We start from the raw sequence: 20268 nt of genomic DNA on the forward strand, positions 1-20268 counted from the left end.
CAAGGAAGGAGTACGCCCAGACCCGCAGAAAACAGCTGCTATTGAACAGTTTCAACCGCCGGCCGATAAGAAAGCAGTGCGCAGATTTCTCGGACTATGCGCATATTACCGACGATTTGTGAAAAACTTTTCGCGCATCGCCGAGCCCCTGACCCAACTGACGAAGGCAGACGTGCCGTTTAAATGGGAAGCGCCGCAAGCAGAAGCCTTCAAGGAACTTCAGCGTCGTTTACAGTCCCCACCGATCCTTGCGCATTTTGATGAAAACGCCGATACTGAAGTTCATACCGACGCAAGCAGCGTGGGACTAGGCGCCGTTCTCGTTCAAAAAAGTGACGGGCTGGAGAAGGTCATCGCATACGCTAGCCGTTCCCTTTCCAAGGCCGAGGCTAACTATTCGACCACTGAGAAGGAGTGCCTTGCCATCATCTGGGCTACGTCGAAATTCCGCCCCTACCTCTACGGACGGCCGTTCAAGGTGGTCAGCGACCACCACGCGCTCTGCTGGCTTGCCAATTTGAAGGATCCCTCTGGCCGACTCGCTCGATGGAGTCTGCGTCTCCAGGAGTTTGACGTCAACGTCGTGTACAAGTCCGGACGCAAGCACACTGACGCCGATTGCCTCTCACGAGCCCCTGTAGATGCACCGCCGCTGGACGACGATGAGGACGCCTTCCTGGGACCCATCAGCGCAAGCTCTTTTGCTCAGCAGCAACGCTTTGACCCCAACATAACAGGCCTCATCGAGTACCTGGAAGGCAAGGTTTCTTCACCCCCCGCTTCATTCAAGTGAGGACTGTCTTCTTTCTGTGTGCAGAATGAGGTCCTTGTGAAGAAGAACTTTACAGCGAACAAAAAAGCCTACCTCCTTGTTGTACCTACTTGTCTCTGCGAAGAAGTTCTACAGGCTTCACACGACGAGCCGACAGCTGGACATCTCGGGTTTACTCGCACCCTCCGCCGCATTCAAGACAAGTATTACTGGCCCCGACTGTCTGCCGATGTCGCACACTATGTGAAAACATGCCGAGATTGTCAGCGACGAAAGACTCCTCCCACACGACCAGCAGGATTTCTGAACCCCATTGAACCTCCCACAAGACCCTTTCAGCAGATTGGCATGGACTTGCTTGGCCCTTTTCCAACGTCAACATCTGGAAATAAGTGGATCATCATAGCGACCGACTACCTGACCCGCTACGCCGAGGCGAAAGCCCTACCGAACGGAACAGCAGCAGAAGTGGCCAAATTTTTCGTGGAGTGCATTCTTCTTCGACACGGCGGCCCCGATGTGCTCATCACGGACAGAGGAACAGCATTCACGGCGGAACTCACGCAAGCCATCCTGCGCTACAGCCAAACCAGCCACCGGAGGACAACTGCATACCATCCGCAGACCAACGGACTGACCGAGCGCCTGAACAAAACCATCGCCGATATGCTCGCTATGTATGTCGATGCCGAACATAAAACCTGGGATGTCATCCTGCCTTACGTCGTCTTCGCCTACAACACCGCAGTGCAGGAGACCACCCAGATGACACCTTTTAGGCTCGTCCATGGCAGGGATGCCACGACCACGCTAAACGCCATGCTGCCCAACGTTACAGAAGAAGAGAACGTCGATGTTGCCGCCTACCTTCAACGCGCAGAAGAAGCTCGAAGGCTTGCCCGATTACGGATCAAAAATCAGCAGCGGTCCGACGCCAGACGCTACAACCTACGAAGACGCAACGCGGAATACAAGCCAGGAGACCAAGTCTGGGTGTGGACACCCATTCGCCGCCGTGGATTGAGTGAAAAGCTTTTGCGCCGCTATTTTGGCCCGTACAAGGTTCTTCGTCGGCTGGGTGAACTGGATTATGAAGTCATCCCTGACGCAATGACTGCATCCCAGCGACGCCGCGTACGACCAGAAGTTGTCCATGTAGTCCGTCTGAAGCCGTATTATGCGCGCTAAAGGCCGCTGCATTTCCATGCTCTATTTTCGCAAGATCCGTTTTTTTCTCTTACTAGTCGCATTATTTGTTTTAATGCATCGGGTAGATGCTTCTTTGAGAGGGGAGTAATGCCGCGAATATTTCCAGTGTTTGTTCGTTTTTCAAATCTGCCGCGACACCACCTTATCGTTTTGTTTGCGACGCAAGACGCGACTAGATTTATCTCGATTGATCGCAGCCAGGCAAAGCTGATTCTACGTTGTTCCGGAATGTTCTAGTAACTTTGCGCCCTTTATCTCGAATGTTCGCTATCAGCTTTAAATTGAGCACGGCCGACAGCGGCGGGCATTCTGTTCGACGACCGCCGAGCACGCTTGTCGCTTCGCCGCCGCCGAGTGATTCAGTCCATTTTGGGTGCAAGTCAGCCCAATAAACAGTTCTTTTAGAAGACCCTTTCGTCCGTCTTCATCGCTGCTTCGACTGCCGTCACCACTACGTGACAATATGAAACGGAGTACAAGTGCAGAAAAAAATGAGAACAAAGTAATGAAGGCGCAAATACAGAGCTGATCAGACCGAAATCCGGAAGGAAGCACTATATAACTTTAGGGTCAGTATCCATGAACTTGAGGCAAGATCAGTTTGCCTTAGAACCAGGAAATATATAGAAGAATGTACAATCAGGAAGATATTTGTGCAGCATCGAGGAGCAGTGCAGAAAATATTAAACATGCTCTGGTAGACTGCAAACCTGCTCAACCAGATATGAGCGAGAACGTAGCCATCCAGTAGCCTTGGGATTCAGATATAGCGAAAGCAAAATTAACAGGTGATGTAAAAGTAGAATCGAGAAATTGCACGAAACATCACAGAAATTGAAGGAATACAGCTTAGAACATGAAAAACTGCCATGAATGGCAAAAAAAAACAGAACAGGATTCAAAGTCTGAAAGGAGGAATTGGCAGTACAAAACAAATAAAACAATTCACCACTTTAACTTACACGGCAAGGTGGCACTCACCACTGGCATAATAAAAAGAGGATGCCAATAGTTATCTATCTCGGGGAGACTTCCTCCCTTACTGGACAGAAGCATCAAGCTATGGTTCAACATAGCTGGCTGCAGTTCCTCTAGAATATTCTTCCCCTGGCTACTGGTACTCCTGCAATGCCTGCAAAACGAGGACGCAAAAAACAGGCCCAGCAAGAACGAAACGCCGAGAAACGACACCAACATTGTTCAATATGACAGGTAGTCCTGTATTTTAAACTAGACCATTTAGTGCAATCGAAGAGTACCATGAATTTTTCAGTCCTGAGTAGCTGCTATTGGAACCTGGAATAAGGATTTTATACTTGTATCCCACACAAGCAAGGAGAAAGGGACTTCTATATGAAAAAAAAAGTCTGGTGATATGCCTAAGTAGTAGCTGTTTGTACCAGTTTTCGGCGCAAACTGTTGGCTGCAGGTATCGCCATCGGGATATGGTTCGCCAGCTTCCACAAGTCACGATAACGCACCATGAACAAGGTTATCACACATACCGCCAAAGAATTCATAAAGCATCTCCATTTTCACAACAAACCTATAGATTGCTAAAGAGCAAAGCGTTGCATCTGCTGTGCAATTAAAGAGATAGAAGAACGCTAACATCCCTTAAGAAATGCGAACGGAGCGATCTCCACGAACGTGTAATCTTTGCTAAGGCACGCTACAAGAGAAATAAGGCATCGAGAGCTCTCTGCGGACCCAGTTATTGAGATGGTCGTGGCTAAAATCATGTACGTAATGAATTTAGATAAATTAATGCCAATTACAGCTTTGTGGCCTATTGTGTATGCTTGGCCACTGATGCAAGTGTTAAAAACAGCAGGTATAAAGAGATAGTTCCGGCAGGTTTCACCAAAGGAAGTACGTCTGCTGTTGTGGTTATACACTTCTGCGGCTTTTATGTTACTGGTGAAGGCATAAACAAGCCCGAGTCTTGCCTGACTGTGCAACGACATTTGTCCAAGCGCGCACAATGACGGACCGCGTCCTCACTAGCACACGCTGCAAACATGACGTTCACCAGGTCGCACACACTTCCCCAGACACACAAGACATAAAAACCAAATATGTAAAGAACTGTACAACTGGCAACGCATGAAATTTGTGCGATTGTTGATGCCACCTGCAATGCAGCTTGCATCCTGAATGTATGCTCATAGTAGTAGTAAGAGGTTGAATAGAAGAGGAAAGGAAATGAGCACGGGCCTGTGACTGATCAGTTGTCACCACCACCAGTGGCGGTGTGCAGATGGAGAGGAGGGGAATAGGTAGAAGGAGAAAGGAAAGAGAGAGAGTATAGAGCCGTGTTGTAGTGACCATGTGCTAACAATAGCCGTCCAAGCCTGTGTCCTCCAGGAAGGTAAGGAGAGACCAGAGGGCCTTGGAAGCATTGGGGCCGGTGAGAAAAAGAAGGGCACTTGCCGTGTCCGAAGGTAGTCCTAGGTCCCTGTATCTGGAGGCCAGATTTGCCTGGTGGACGACAAAGGTGGGGCATTTGAGGAGGACATGGTCTGTTGTCTCCTTCGAGTGGCTCCAGCAATCTGCAGTGAGGACCAAACCCTTTCAATGGAGCCTAGCCCCGGTCCATGAGCAGCTAACCCGAACAAGGAGGGACCTCTGCCATCACATCCCCTTGTCCAGCAGGAGTTGTGGGGGTGTCCCTTGGGCAACCCTGGGGTGCTCCAGTAGCAACTGCCACTCTGTGATGGCTCTGGCAGCATCCAGGGGCACCACTGCAGAAGAGTACAGCCTCCATGGGCTGCCTTGGCCAGGAATCAGCAGCCTCACTGACCGGGGCTCCAACGTGGCTGGGGGGATACAAGCAAGGGAGATGGAGCAGCCACGGGAGGAACAGAGTAGCTCAGGATGGAGGAATGGGAGGAATGGGAGCCTGGCCTGGCGGCTCTCTCCCAATGAGGGGCCAATGCAGGCAGCTGCAGCAGACGGGCAGGCCCCCATGAGGTCCGACCAGTACACGAACAGCTGCGTGCAGTCAGCCGCCTTGCGGGTACAACTTAAAGAGCATGTGATGCACTGCATCACAAATTTCATCCCTCTGAGAAAGAAGAAAACATGCAAGCACAATCCGTGGATTACTCGAGAAATAATCCACATGAAGCGAAAAATTAATAGGTTAAGGCAACGGGATAGGCAACGAGCAAACTGAGAACTAAGGGTCAACATAAGTTCGCTAACAAAAAAATTAAAGAATAAAGTACTCGAAGGTAGAAAACGATTTTGTGGCACTACGCTTAACAACTTCATTAAAAATTCCCCGGCCAAGTTCTGGAGGTATGTAAACAGAAAGAATGTTACTGCTAGTTCGCTTACAGGTGGGAAGCAGCAAGCTGATCTATTTAACAATTACTTCCAATCGATCTTCACCGCCGACAATGATGTTTTAGGAACATTACTGTGCCATAGTAACGAGTCAACACAACTTTCTGGCGCTCCGGTCATAAGTGTACCTGGGATTATTTCTCTATTGTTGAACCTTGATGAAAAGTAGAGTTGTGGTCCTGATGGAATTCTGAATTAGGCGTTATGCCAAACCAATCAGTGAATATCTCTATCTCATATTTTCTAAGTCACTTCAGGACAGCTGTCTGCCCGCTGAATGGAAGATAGCCAAAATTGTCTCCATTCACAAATCAGGCGACGTAACGTCCCCGTCCACTTACCGGCCTATATCCCTCACACGTACCTGTTACAAAATTCTTGAGCACATCTTATTAAAATTTCTTAAAGAACATACTGAGACTCAAAACTTCATTCACCAAAACCAGCATGGCTTCAGAGCAGGTTCGTCTACTGTTACCCAACTGGCCAGAGTTTTTTATGACCTCGCACAGGTAATCAATGACCAAAGTCAAACTGATATAATTTTCCTCGACTGCTCAGAAGCTTTCGATCGTGTGGCACATGCTAAACTGAATTTCAAACTAAACAAATACTTGGTCATGGTCCCGTTACGAGGTGGATAGCCAGCTACTTATCGGAACGCTGACAATATGTGCAATACAATAACCATGCCCCTGATATCAATCCGGTCATTTCAGGTGAGCTGCAGGGCTCTGTTCTAGCAGCATTTTTGTTCATTTTAGACATAAACGACATAACATATGACGTTAATATGAAGGTGCGTCTCTTTGCAGATGACTGCGTGCTATATCAAAAAATAAACACTCAAGCAGACCAGGTAAGGTTAAACACAGCTTTGGGCAACGTCATACAGTGGTGCAATACATGGCAAATGGTAATCAATTTGAAAAAATCTGTAGTGATCTGTCGCAAATAAGAAAACAAAAATTCCCTTATGGCACGGGCAACGGCGTTCTCAAAACAGTAACTGAAAAGAAATACCTTGGTGTGATTATTTCTGATGACCTGAGCTCTAAAGCCCAAGTACTAAACATTACCAAAAAAGCAATGAACAGTTTATACTTCCTTAAACACGCATTGTGCTTTGCAAATTAAGATACCAAGTTACTCGCGTATAAAGTCCTTATCCGTCCAATCTTAGAATATGCGAACGTCACCTTGTTTCCGTATATGCAAAAAGATGTACACATGCTCGAATCAGTTCAACGAAAAGCTGTTCGGTTTATCTACCACAGGTACCGGCGCACGAATTCTCCCACAGAGCTGCCTTCCTGCGCAGGCCTAGACACCTTATCAAGCCGCGTCACACTCCATAGACTTAAAGTTTCTTTATCAATTAATTCATAATGCATTCAACATGGATCCTTCTACTTACATTAGTTTTAATGATTCTAAACAAACACATCACAAGCATAAATTTAAAATAATGAATATTCTTGTGCTAACAACACATTACGTTTCCTTTTTCCCCCAAGCCATAAGAGAATGGAATGGCCTGGATAAATCTATAACTGCTCAGGCTTCATTTGAAAAGTTCGCTGAGCTTGCAGACTCATCGGTCCTATCAACAAGCCAAACCTGATTATCATGTACAGTCTTTATTGGTTTTTTGTTGTTGCCCGCTCGTTGTGTACCTAGCTTACTGTATGAAGGAATGTAACAGGATGGTTCCATCCTGGTTCTTTGTAAGGCTGGCCTTTGCTAATACGGATTCCAATGTTGGGCCAATTACCTGTACTGCTTTGGATGTGTTTGAACGCATGCTTTGAAGACCAGAATAGCGAACTATCTTCCGTTGACTATGCCGCACTCGATGTGGTCGTTTATTGGTGCTTTACTATCTTGTTTCTTTAAACCTTATTGCTGACCCTTGTGTTACTGTCTGTTAATTTGTACCTTGCTTATAAATCCACTCCTGTAACCATCCCAGTGAGACTAACAGTATGATAAAAAAAAAAAATAAACTCCTCCTCCAGGGTCACTGCTGCTGCCTTGGGAGGCCAACTGCTGGGGTGAGGCGCTTTGGTCTGGTGGCAAGAGCACCCAGAAACGGTGGCCCAGGTCCAGTCGTGGAGGGGGAGGAAGGCGCTCTGGTTGCCCTTCCACCAGTTGCTCGAGCGCCAGGGCAATCTACCCCCTCCGTGAATGGGGATGTGGCTGAGGAAGCGCTCCAGGAGGGGGCGTCCGTCCGGGGCGAGATGAAGTCACCCAACATGTCAAAATGCTGCCAGTTGGACCTGCAGCACTATAGGCCACACCCCAGCCTCTGCAAGTGTAGCAGGGACCTGGGAGCCCTGGGGAAGTCCCAGGCACAGATGGAAAACACCACCAAAGGGCAATGTCATCTGCGTTGATGGCAATGCAAACGGGGAGTCTCAGGCCATCAGGAAGGCAGCAGGGCAGCTGGGTCATCACCAGGTTGAACAGCATGGGGCTCAGCACACTAGTCTGGGGGACCCCTCTGATGAGGACCTGAGGGATGCTGGTAGCGCCTCCTGCCCGGACACAGCACGTGCGGCCTGTCAGGAAGCCCTGGATGTACCCCCGGAGGTTGCCAGTGGCACCAAGGCAGTCCACAGCCTCGAGGATTGCCTCATAGGTGACGTTAACAAATGCCCCCTTCACATCCAAGAGTGTGAGGCAGAAGACATGGTGGGAGCGACGTGCCTCCTCGAGGCTGAATACGATATCTGAGATGGCATCACCGGTGCAGCGGCGCCTCTGAAAGCCAGACTGCTGCTCGGGCTGGAAGCAGGTGATGATTCCCTCCAGTCTCCCCAAGGCCATATATTTCAGGAGCTTACCTGGGGCCGATGTTAGTGAGACCGGCCTGTATGACTGCAGGCCAACAGGTGGCATGCCAGACTAGAGGACCAGGACCACCAGGGCTGTGCGCCAGACCTCCGGAAGGCAGCCTCTTGTCCCGAACTCGTAATATGTCTGCAGGAGGCTTCTCTGCATGGTGTCATCAAAGTTCCGGAGCATCTGACACATGATGCCATCTGGACTAGGAGCGCTGCGGTGCTAGGAATGAGCAGGGCAGAGGTGAGTTCCCCTCTCGTGAGAGTCGTGGAGCAGATGGCCGTGATGGCAGCAGCATGTCTGCCGGTTGTCTGGATGCTGTTTTAACTGGGGTAGAGACCAGCAGGAGGAAGCTCCCGAGGGAGGAGGGCCTCTGCCAGCTTGTCAGAGAGCTGGTGGTAGGCGAATCCACCAGCCACTGCGATGGCCAGGTAGGAAGCCCGCTGGATGGGAGGCTGCAGTAGCAACCACAACAGGCACCAAGCCCTGGCACTCACCCTGGCGGCCACCAGAGAAGCACAGATCTCTTCTTACGACTCACTGCGGCATCGGTTGGGGGTCCAACGGTAGTTCGCATACAGCCAGTTGTGCTCGGTCCAGTGTTCAGGCCTGTTCGTGCGGAGGACCCTCCGCTCCGCCCGGCGCCGTTGAGCTCTCAGCTGGAGGAAGTGGAGATCTGGGACGGGCTGGTTGGGGGAACCTCGCAGCAGACCTTGGCTGCCTCAGCACACCGAGCCACATGTGTCAGGATGTCGTCCTGCATTGGGCAGCTGCGGAGAAAATCCTTAAACTTGTCCAAGTGGACAACCTTGCATCTCCGTCCATCCTCTCCCTTGCCTGGTTTGGGAGCCAGAGTGACAGGGAAGTGGTCCGAACCCCAAGGGTCTGCCGAGGGGTGCCATCCATAAACACATCACAGTGACCCAATGGAGAGGTAAATGCACATGCGGACGCCCCCTCTACAGACAAACGTTGGGAATCCAGTGTAGAAAACATGCAGCCCAGTACCGCGAAGAGCCAGAACTAGATCCCAGCCATGAAGATCCGCCCTGTGCTATCCCCAATGCGGGTGTGCTGCGTTGAAGTCCCCCAGAGAAAACAGTCGCCGCCAATGAGACTGACCAGCTGCGGCAAGAATTCGGCATCATAAGGGGTCCGAGGATGCACGTATACACTTGCCACACCAGTATCAACCCGACCCAGCCTGACCCTCAAACAGACGAACTCCATGGGGGCCACTACCGCATCACTCACCAAAATCTCCATCTGGGCCAGAGTCCTGTGGACGAAGATAGCTGCCCGGGAAGGTCCAGGAGGATGGCTGTCCTCTAAGCATGGGTCCGCCAAACAGGAGGGCTGCTGACAGCTGGACCTGCGACCATAGCCGATGGAGCCAGGCAGGTGAAGCTTGTTCAGCAGAAGGTACACCTCCTGGAGGGAAAGGACGTCATATTCCTCCAGCCAGAAGCGGTCGTGGGGATCGGAGAGACGGGGACGAAAGCTCATGGCAGTTCCACTAGAGGAGCCGTGGTCTGGGAATCACCCGTGGAAGGCTAGCCATTGTGGTTTGGTTGACGCTGCTGGGCCTGCACCATGCTCAGTGGTGGCTGGCTGGCTGCTGGGTGGAATGCTGTTGAGGGCTTGGAGGGTTACAGCCAAGGTCGTCGTCAGCTGTTCCTGCTGGCCGCTCAGGGGGAGAGGTGGTGTGCCGGTCTGGGGGAGGGAAGGTCCTGAGCCATGTCGAGGGGTCGTGGGATGCAGGGCCTGCAGGGGTGGCCTGGGGGAGTCTGCCATTGATTGCCTGACGGCCTGGGCATATGATTTCTCCCCTGTCCGGAGGTTCGACCGGATGGCCCTCCATGACACAGGCTCCGCAGCGGCTACAACCGCTGTTGCCGCACGTCGTTCCTCCTGCCAACATGGGCAGGCCGGGTTGTCAGCTGGATGGCGTTCGCTGTAGTTCGTGCACCGTGGTGCAGAGGCATCACAGGCACCGATCCCGTGGCGGCGTCCGCAGCGGCGGCAGTGCCTGGGGTGAGTACAGGTGGCAGTCGCGTGTTCGAGGCGGCCGCAGTGACTGCACTGGATAGGGCGTGGCAGGGCTGGCCATACTGGCAGTCGGAGTTTGTAGAGAGTCACATGGGATGGTGGTTGTAGCACCCGAAAGCGGATCTGCAGGGTGGTGCCCTGGCCGTGCCGTACTCCCAGGATGGGCACTGGGGCTCCAGGCCTGAAGGCAGTTCAGCCCCCCCATATCAACAGGAACACTGAGAAGATAGTCAGCCTTCCAATAGCCTCCAAGTTCAGTGGTAGCGAAAGAAAAATTAACATGTGATGTAAAAGCATATTGGAGAAACAGCACGAAACGTCACAGAAATTGAAGGAATACAGCTTTGAACATGAAAAACTGCCATGAATGGCAAAAAATAAACAGAACAGGATTATAAGTCTGAAAAAAGGAAGGGGTAGTACAAAACAAATAAAACAATTCGACACTTTAACTAACAAGGCAAGGCGTCTCTCACCACTGGCCTGAATAAAAAAGGATGCCAATAGTTATCTATCTAGGGGAGACTTGCTCCTTCAGTACTCTGTTTTACTGGATAGAAGCAGCAAGCTATGGTTCAACATGGCTGGCTGCAGTTCCTCTGGAATGTTTTCCCCAGGCTACTGGTACTACTGCAATGGCTGCAAAACGAGAATGCAAAACAGACCCAGCAAAAACAAAAAGACGAAAAACGACACCAACATTGTTCAATACGGCGACACGTCCTGCACTTTAAACTAGACAATATAGTGCAACCGAAGAGTACCATGCCTTTTTCAGTCCTGTGTAGCGGCTATTAAGACGCGGAATAAGGATTTTATACTTGTATGCCATGTGAGCATGGACAAAACGGACTACAATATGAAAAAAGCCTGGTTTCTGGTAGCTGTTTCTACCAGTTTTCAGCACAAACTGCTAGCTACAGGTACTGCCATAGGGATATGGTTCACCAGCTTCCACAATTAGGTCACGATAATGCACCACGAAACAGTTATCACACATACCACCACAGAATTCATAAAGCATTTCCATTTTTACAACAAAGCTATAGACTGCAAAAGATCTAAGTGTTGCATTTGCTATGCGATTACAGACATAGAAGGACGCAAAAATCCAATAAGAAATGTGAAAGGGGCGATCGCCACGAACGTGCTATCTTTGCTAAGGCCTGCTACAAGAGAAATAAGGCGCGGATAGCTAACTGGCGACCCAGTTAGTGAGATGGTCGCGGCTGAAGACATGTAGGTTATGAATTTAGATAAATTAATGCCAATTACAGCTTTGTGGCCTATGGAGAACCTGCGCTGTCGTGGCTGAAGACATGTAGGTTATGAATTTAGATAAATTAATGCCAATTACAGCTTTGTGGCCTATGGGGAACCTGCGCTGGCAAGGTGGCACTGCAATTATTCCATTCGGTGACTCAAAACTGCTTTTGTCAGCTGCTTGGGCAACTGCAAACGCGAGAACACATTCTGCGCGATTAGATACCCGCGTTTTGCTGACAGCATTCATTGCCTAGCTTCTCTCGGCATAGCCCAGATAACCGACGCACGGCAAGTGCGCCTTCGACAGAGTGCGGAGGCTCACGCCAATAAGCACCTGAAGGCGGCACGGAAAATTACTAAGAGTACGACCCAAAACATCCTAGGTCTCCTCGATTTGGCTGCACTTTCTGCACCAGTTCAGGAAGTGCGGCACTCTCGCACTCGATTTGGCAGTGCAGCTAGTGCCACCTACACTTTGGCACTCGATTTGGCTTCGTGCTGCACGAGTTCTTCTGCACTGCTGCACTAGCCTCCTGGCGAGTTCTCTTCTCGTGAAAGTAATGCAAGGTGCTTGGCGCGCTCCGTAGCAGACGGCTCAGCGGCCATGCTACGGTGGCTATACCTGTTTTAGTGAGCGGCGTTGAGACCATGGTTGAGACGGCCGTGTACCCGTGAAAGATGCGGCATCCGCGCCGGGCCCTCACCAAATAGCTGAAATGACAGTGCGCGTACGTGTGGGTATGCGCACGCGTGTCTGTGTACGCGCGTAAGTGTAAGGTGCAGATTGTGAGATGTTTTATACTACGTGGGCGATCGCAACGTTTGTGACTCGCTGCGACATCAGTACCTCCGCTTAAGGCAGCGACTGGGCTTGAGGTCGCTGTCAGCCCACACCTTCGCCTGCCACTTAGCCTCTGACAGTCACGTCGCCGTCACCGTCCACCGAAAGTGAACACGATTGAGTTGAGTTCAAATATAGATCAGGCCACTCTTAGCGGACAACCGCAGTCATTTTTCGATAGAACGGAAGCAGCCTGAATCACGCGTATGGACTGTAAAAGATCGTCTCGAGCGGTAATCTGAATAACCTCTCAAATTCATTGTTGCCTCTTCAAAGTACCCGTTGAATCAGTGACGGTCGATCGGTCTGCGCCACTTTGTACAACGCAACGGAAAGAACGGTGTCAAATTCTTCACCACTTTTGGAATTAACAAATTTTAGAGCCGCTCCACGAGATGTGCCACTTCGAGCAAATTTGCACAGCGTTCAATGCAGCAAGCACAATCTCGCGCATATGTGAAAACACGCGACAAGCACCAACACATGGCCGCAGCAGACGAAAGTTTCTGCACTTTTGCACACGATTTAGCCGCTGCACCGACAGCACTAGTGTCAGGCTACACTCGCCCCGCAAGAGCTGGCACTACACTGACACGGCAGTTTTATGCACTAGTGCAGAAATTCCAGCCAAATCGAGGAGACCTCTTGCTCTTCCCGCTAGGCAGTGTGTTATGGCGCTGCAATCGGCACCGCAAACTTCAGCGCAAGGTCCCCGTTGTGTCCACTTGCCCACCGAAGCAAGTGTTAAGCATAACAGGTTTAAAGAGATAGCTCCGGCCGGCTTCAATAGAGCAAATTCGTATGCTATTGTGGTTGGACATTTCTGCGGCTTTCATGTTACCGGTGAAGGCGTTAACAAGCCCGAATCTTTCCTGACAGTGCGGCGACATTTGTCCAAGCGCGCACAAAGACTGAGCGCGTCCTCACTAGCGCACGCTGAAAAAGTGACGTCCATCGGGTCGCACGCACTTACCCTTGCTCTATAGGCAGCCGGATTTACTTCTGCAAAACTTCTTCAAACAGCCCCACAAGACACGAAAACCGAATATGTAAACAACGAATTGAAGAACTGCCACAACTGGCAAAGCACGAAACTTGTGCGATTGTTGATGCCGCCCGCAATGCAGCTTGCATCCTGCCTGCACGCTAGGCGTGGACACGTTTAAATATAAACATCATAAGAACCATGTAGACAGCCTCAATTAAATGACGCAGCAAAGTGTGATCTGTACACAAGGTATAGTTTACTAAAAAATGGCTGTCAGTTGTGACCTTACAGAGCGATTGAAACCAAAACCGAATTTCGATGCTGTTGGTTTCGATATGGATCCCGATAAAGCGCAATGCTTGAATTTTATATCCGAAATTTATAGCTGGCTGAGCTTGTACGTGCGATTATTTACTCATTGCCACTGCGTGCTGCTTGAATAGAAATCGTACGTGGAGATACTACTCCACTCTCTTGAACCTACTTTCCGCTGATGCATAGCACCCAATTTTTTATTTGCTGAATGCACAGTACTAGAACGCGTCCAGCTCGCTGCCACCAGGCCCAACGCATGTCACGCGTATCGTGAACTCTTTGCATGGCCAGGGCCTTTGCAACAAGGACCTGATCATGCGCAGAGTTTTAAAATATGGCTCCTTGTCCAGGCTTCATTCCAGAATACGCGAATAGGTAACGATATGCAAGGAGATCGTTTAGAGCGTACGCTTCGTTGCGGTTGTAGGCGCTAACGTTCTGCTTCGGCAAATGTTATGGATTTCGGCGCATTAGTTGTTGGGAAAGGCGTTAGTTGTACCCTAGGGTGCGAGCTCTGTTCCCTTTTCAGCAACATATAGAAACTTCCGTAAAAAGATAATTATCCTGGGCGCAGTTTAATGCAGAGTAATAATAAAAGACCAAACGTCGCTGACAAGATAGCACACGTGTTGTCTTGCGTTGACTTTTATAACGTACGTATAAGCGACTACTATCACGCCCCAATCAAATTATATAAATTGTTTACCTTAAAGAAACCTCTGAGGTGCTTAAAATCTCAGTTTGTTAGCATTTCTTTTAAAAATCTAAAAACACAAGACATGCATGTCCACAAGTGCACTTTCTCCAATGAGAAAATTTACATGGGTGAAAATACCAGAAGACACTGGAAAGTGTTTTTTTTTTTGCACATGAGCATAAAATATGATATATTGCCTCAGGGCATGAATTTGGGCTAGGGGTGATGGAGGATGCAGTAATGATTAAATTAATGGAAAAAGGCTAGCCGATTTCACAAAGTCCAGTAATGAACGATGGTATATGGTTCCTGCGTCCATGCTATATGAAACAGGGTTGCTCGGTTAAAGGCGCACTAACCTTGAGGTGCCTGATCCTTGTAGGCTAAATTGCGAGCTGGGCAGTCCCAACACAGCAAATGGTGAATGTCGGCTTCGATGTCCTCGCATTTACAAATCGGACACCCACGTCAAGGAAAGAAACCTCGGCACCAAGGCCACTTCAGATTGAATCCATGCGTTTTCAACAATAACATACGTAGAGACAAGTGCAGTACCTTTTATTTTACTCTGCTCAATAAATACCTGAATTGGAACTTTGCAAGCACTGTTCCGAACATGTTATTGATTTATGAGATTTTGTAAATTGGGAATTTCAATCTTCTTGAGCAGCTTTGGCACTTAGTTATTGTGTCCTCTGCATCATTTTTATAGTGAACACACCTCCATTCCTCCATGTTTCACTTTTAATGGGATTCAATATATGTTTTACACAGTTTTCTTACTTGAGTAACTTTAATAACAACAAACAGCAAGAGCTTTCAACCTGAAAACTTAATAAGTAAATTATTTCTACTTCTATTTCTGTTTGATGCCCAATTAATCATATGACCTAAATCCTGCATTGCAGTTTTTTTCTTCGCTCTCTCTCCTTCTGCTATAGATCAAAGGCATCTCTTTTACCTCATTTTTCACTTGAAGGATTTTTAAACCTATTTTTTCCATATATTGTCTATAGTTTGGTGAACTGAGGCATTTAATTTTTCGATTATTTCGGTATTTTGGCAGTTCTCTTGGATTATCATTCCAAGGATTCGGATGGAACGCACTTGTCTAATTACTTATCCTTGCATTTGCATGCTTATGTTGGCTGGCGGGAGGCTGGATTTCTGTCCTCTCGGAATGTCTATTTTAATTAGGAGCTCCGATTTAGGATGAGAACATTCAAGTCCTACCGCTTTAATGTAGGCTTCTATGGTATCGACTGCCCTTTGTAGGGTCTCTTCTATCTCCCCATCATTCCCCTTCGTAATCTAGAGGGTAATATCGTCGGCATAGAAAGTGTGTCTGAGATCAGGAATAGCATCGATGTGTTTCGGTAGTTCTACGAGAGCCAGGTTAAATAAGAACGGCGAGAATACCGAACCCTGCGGGGTCCCCCGACAGCCCATGCGTATAGGATCCGAGATGACCCCACCGAGCGATATCTCTGCCGTCCTTTGGTCCAGAAATGATCCTATGTAATTCAAGGTGCTGAATCCTGGATTTAGCCTCGATAGGTTAGTAAGGATGGTCTCATGTGACACGTTGTCAAAGGCCTTGTTTAAGTCTAATTCGAGAATAGCTCTCGTGTTCTTGCTTTTGGGGATGAATGTCGTCAACTTGCCCGTTCCTTCACGTCTGAAGCCCAGCAGCACCACAAAGCATTCGTGACCCATCTGCTCTTGTTCCGCCTCATCCTACTGACTCCTTGGACTGGCTATGGGTCCCGTCTTCCAGTCCCGGCTTCTCCTCGAAGCTTGTAAGCCAGTATCAAGGGCCTTATCACATCATCCAGCAAACCTCTCCTTTAAGTTACCTCATCGAGCCCCACCAACCGTCCTCGGATCACCGTCACCATGGCCGTGAAATTGTCCACGTCGATCGCCTTAAATTGTACTACGATCCCCTCATCCTCGCCTCTTCATAATTTGCCCGTCCGTATCCTCCCAGTTGCCAGGATGGCGCCTTTTCGCCCGGGGGTTGTTGTTGGACACAAATGAGGCTTGGGAAGTGCCAGCGGCCGGTGACAAAAGAAGACGACGACACAATGTGGGTGTTGTTGAAGAAGCTGACGACGTGCCGAACGCTAAAGACGCTTCTGTGTCGTGCCCTTACCGCATTCCTGGTTTCTGAAGGACCTCTTGGTTGAAGGCCAGTTGACGTCTTATACTACAATATATATATATATATATACAGCCTAAAGTACATTGCTTAATTTCATATTTGATGATTCGAATAGTGATGGGGTCAGCATATGGAGCAAGACGTGGCTGGGCAAGTCATTCCAGTCTTTCATAGTGCACACAACAAATGAAGACAGATGTGCACATGTGGGGGCAGGCGGAGGACATGTGCGGTCTTTTCATGGATCATGCGGCTGAAGGTGCTGTAGACAGGGATGATAACATACTCATGCAGAACATGATAATAGCATTTGTAGTACGGACATAGTATTTCAGTGTGACCTGTTAGTTAAATTTGTGAGATGAACATTGCGTTTTAATTCGGGGACACTTCATGATAAGAATAAGCAGAGAAGATTAACTATAGCGAAACAGTTTTGTGTTGCTTTAGTGTATTGGAAAGATTATTTCGATTAGAGTCTCAAAGAGTGCATGCACACTTGTTTGGGCCGTACAACTGCTGCATAGGCTAAATATTTCAACGATGTTGGTTGAAAGCTCACAGAGTATAGAGCTTAATTTGTAGAGTAGCATTTGCAGAAAACGTTCACTCTTGATTTATTTGTGCTGAGCTTGTGCAGCATATGTATCACCTTGCTCACTGCCACTGATGCCAACGTCGCTCGGAAATTGGCCTTGTGGTAGAGCCTCCGCCTCGCATTCAGGAGGTGCTGGGGATCGACCCCAGTGCCACCGGGGACCCGCCAGTTTTCTATTTGCAAGCCGATTTGTGGCCCTTTTTCATTGTTTAGTGCCACAGCACTTCCAATGTAGCTTGCTAATTTTGAAGTATCGGCATAAAATGCAGAATATTCCTCATATTTTTTCCTTCCTAAATATTCTTGCAACAATTAGGTTTTTCAATATACGAGCTAGGTTGCGGTCAAGTACAGCACCAGGGTGACTATTTTGTTCTGGTGAGTAAGTGCACTCTCGGTTCTAGTCACTGAGATCATGGAGGCCACACATGAGACCTGGTTATGCAATTCTATCGACATGTAGAGTTTAATCTGTAATTTTTTAAACACGGTGGAGAATTTCACGACAAAGAGTGAACATGGTATGAATTGGACAAAATGTAGAACCAGTTTTCACCAGATGGTTCTGAAGAAATATATAGAAATTCAGCCTAGTTGGGGACTAATAGTAGAATGCATCTCGAAACCGCGCGAGAAAAACTGCATGAAACCACTTGCTGGTTATTCCTGCAAGTTTATCACCTCTGTGCTAGACGCCCTGGCCTGTGAAGCTAGGGGCGTACCTGAGCACCACCGCAGGGAAGAAGCACAACGCAAGAGACCCGTTGCCATCGATATTACCATGGTCTTCACCGCACCACAAAATCTGGCCGGCCTGTGCAATATGGTGCAGGGAGGCCACAAGGAAGAATGTGGAATCAAGCACGCAGACAGGTTTGTCCCGTGCAAAAGAGGGGTCATCTACCGAATACCCTGTCGTGTGGCAAAAACTACATTAAACAAACTGGACGTTGTATAAACGTCAGACTTCTGGAGCACCAAGCAGGAGTAGGTGCATTGGCGTGGGTAGGGCATGTGGCCGACCATCGTCGCCACTGCAGTGGTTGCACTCCTCGGTTCTGTGATACCACAATCTTGAATAAGTTATCGCCTAAACTAAGTAGAGAAGTATATGAGGCCTCTTGTATTAAGATGGAATCCAGCTCGTGTGCCAGCAAAACCTCGACAAACTTTTCTGATAAGGAGATCTCATGACATGATGTCCCGTACACACCATAGCACCAGTGTTACGTGATGATTGTTTGTCAGTTTACAGTGTGATTGCGATGATTGTATAAATGTGATGGACCGTTGTAATAAACCAGTTCCACGCTCTGTCCTGTTGGTTTCTTCCTCGCCCCTTGTGTTTTTTCGTGTGTATTCAAATGGGCTCTGAAGAGCAAGTGATCCTCTTGGCTCTAGCATATGTGCCATCAGCCCAGAGAGCAGCTGTGCTATTTATCCTGACATGTCTGCTGTACCTTTCTGATGCGATTACAGCATTACACACCTTCAACCTTCTAAATTCAAATACTTCTTTTCCACTTAATTCTGTGCGGTCAGAAAAAACCTCTGGATTCTTCTGGCTTGTATAGAGGTGGAATACTGCTTGCATTCCTTTTGTCTGCATTTTTCCAATCAGTAACAATGCATGGCTCCTTGACCCTGCCTTTAAAGACAACAGGCTGCTGTGCAGCAGAAGCCATGTGGCAATTTGTAATCCCACTTCATTAGTAGAGGTTACCAGTTTTAACAACCTGCCCATGTTTATCTCAAAGGTGAGAATGAATTTGCCCATAGGGAGCCAAACAGAATATCAGACTTGGGCACGTGCAATACCTGGTGCACGTTATTTCATTTGGCAGAGAGGTAATATTTCACCATAGGTAGTGACGATTCTAAAATTAACCACATATCGTTTTACATATTCTGCAACAGGCGAATCGTCCTTATGATATAAGATTCCTGGCTTTTTGACTCCGCTGTAGACATTAGACAAAGTGTTGCACTAACTGCAGTCCCTTCTCAAGTTGCATGTGTGTTCCAGCCTTTTGCTGCAACTGATGGGTTGATAAGTATGTTAGCAAACTGATTTACTACAGTGTCAGTTGCATGCATCATAATAATTTCAAGATCAAATGGATGTGTTTCTTACAAGTAACTATATTTGACAGTGACTGTGTTGAATTATGATGAAAACCTATTTAACGGGAATTTGTCAAAAATGCAATGAAAGATTAGTGAAATTTGACCTTTTCTTTTTCTGGGATGTGCTGTGTATAGTTCAAACATCTGTACTGCATTTTGGGAATCTTTTTATGTTTAGGCCAGCAAGAGGCGCAGGCAGAAAATTCTCGACGACAGTAGTGAATTGGAAGATGAGTCTGTTATGTCTTCACAAAATTGAAAAATGCAGTGAAGGAGGTGAAGTATTGTTAACAGCGATACCATCTCAAACAAGAACGCACTGCCTCCCTGAAGAGGGAACTTGACTTCTTTAAAAGAAGAGTTGAGCTGCAGTTGAGTTCACGTAAATTTATTGCTTTGTGTCTGCAGTGCTAGCCCAGAATTCCAATACTGGAACCATAAATGGTAGACATTCGAAATAAAACAGTGGAAACAGTTTTTTTCCATATTTTTTTGTTTTTCGCATGAACGTAAAACATGATTTATGGTGGCACTTTCCCCTCAAATGTTGATGTATTTTTTTGCAAGAATAAGACTGTATATATAAATGCATGCATACAATATGCAAAAGCGACATAAATATACTTCAATGAATGACTTCAATAGGAAAGAGCACTGGTATGTACATTGTCGGGCATTCATGCCTTTTCATCAGCGTATAGGCAGAACGAGTGCAGCACCTTTTATTTTGTTCTGCTCAATAAATTATCCAATTTGAAACTGCAAGCAATCTTCTAAATATATTATTGATTTATGATTTATTTATACTATCATCTGACATTTAAATTCATCTAGAGGGGCTTTTGGCACTTATTGTGTTGTCTGCATCTTTTTTGTAGTGATCACAGGTTCTTCTGATAGTATATTCTTCCATGCTTCACCTTTAATGCGATTCAATATATGCTTTCGTTTTCTTGGTTGATTTAGTAACTTTAATAACAACAAACGTGAAGAACCTTCAGTATAAAAAATGAATAAGCAACTTATTTCAACTTCTATTTCTTCGTG

The 20268-nt window shown here is 47.7% G+C and overlaps 1 protein-coding gene across 1 annotated transcript; it reads right to left on the minus strand.

Annotated features, from left to right (window-relative positions):
- Positions 1 to 3333: 3333 nt before the first annotated feature.
- Positions 3334 to 4980, minus strand: LOC144103901 (uncharacterized). The gene is made up of 2 exons (XM_077636615.1): positions 4592 to 4980; positions 3334 to 4533 (listed from the first exon to the last, which is right to left on the minus strand). The coding sequence occupies exons 1-2, from the start codon at positions 4746 to 4748 to the stop codon at positions 4316 to 4318; spliced, it is 375 nt and encodes a 124-aa protein (XP_077492741.1). The 5' UTR covers positions 4749 to 4980; the 3' UTR covers positions 3334 to 4315.
- Between the last annotated feature and the right edge of the window lie 15288 nt (positions 4981 to 20268).

This window comes from Amblyomma americanum, chromosome 9 (genome assembly GCF_052857255.1).
Source record: "Amblyomma americanum isolate KBUSLIRL-KWMA chromosome 9, ASM5285725v1, whole genome shotgun sequence".
NCBI classification, from domain to species: domain Eukaryota; kingdom Metazoa; phylum Arthropoda; class Arachnida; order Ixodida; family Ixodidae; genus Amblyomma; species Amblyomma americanum.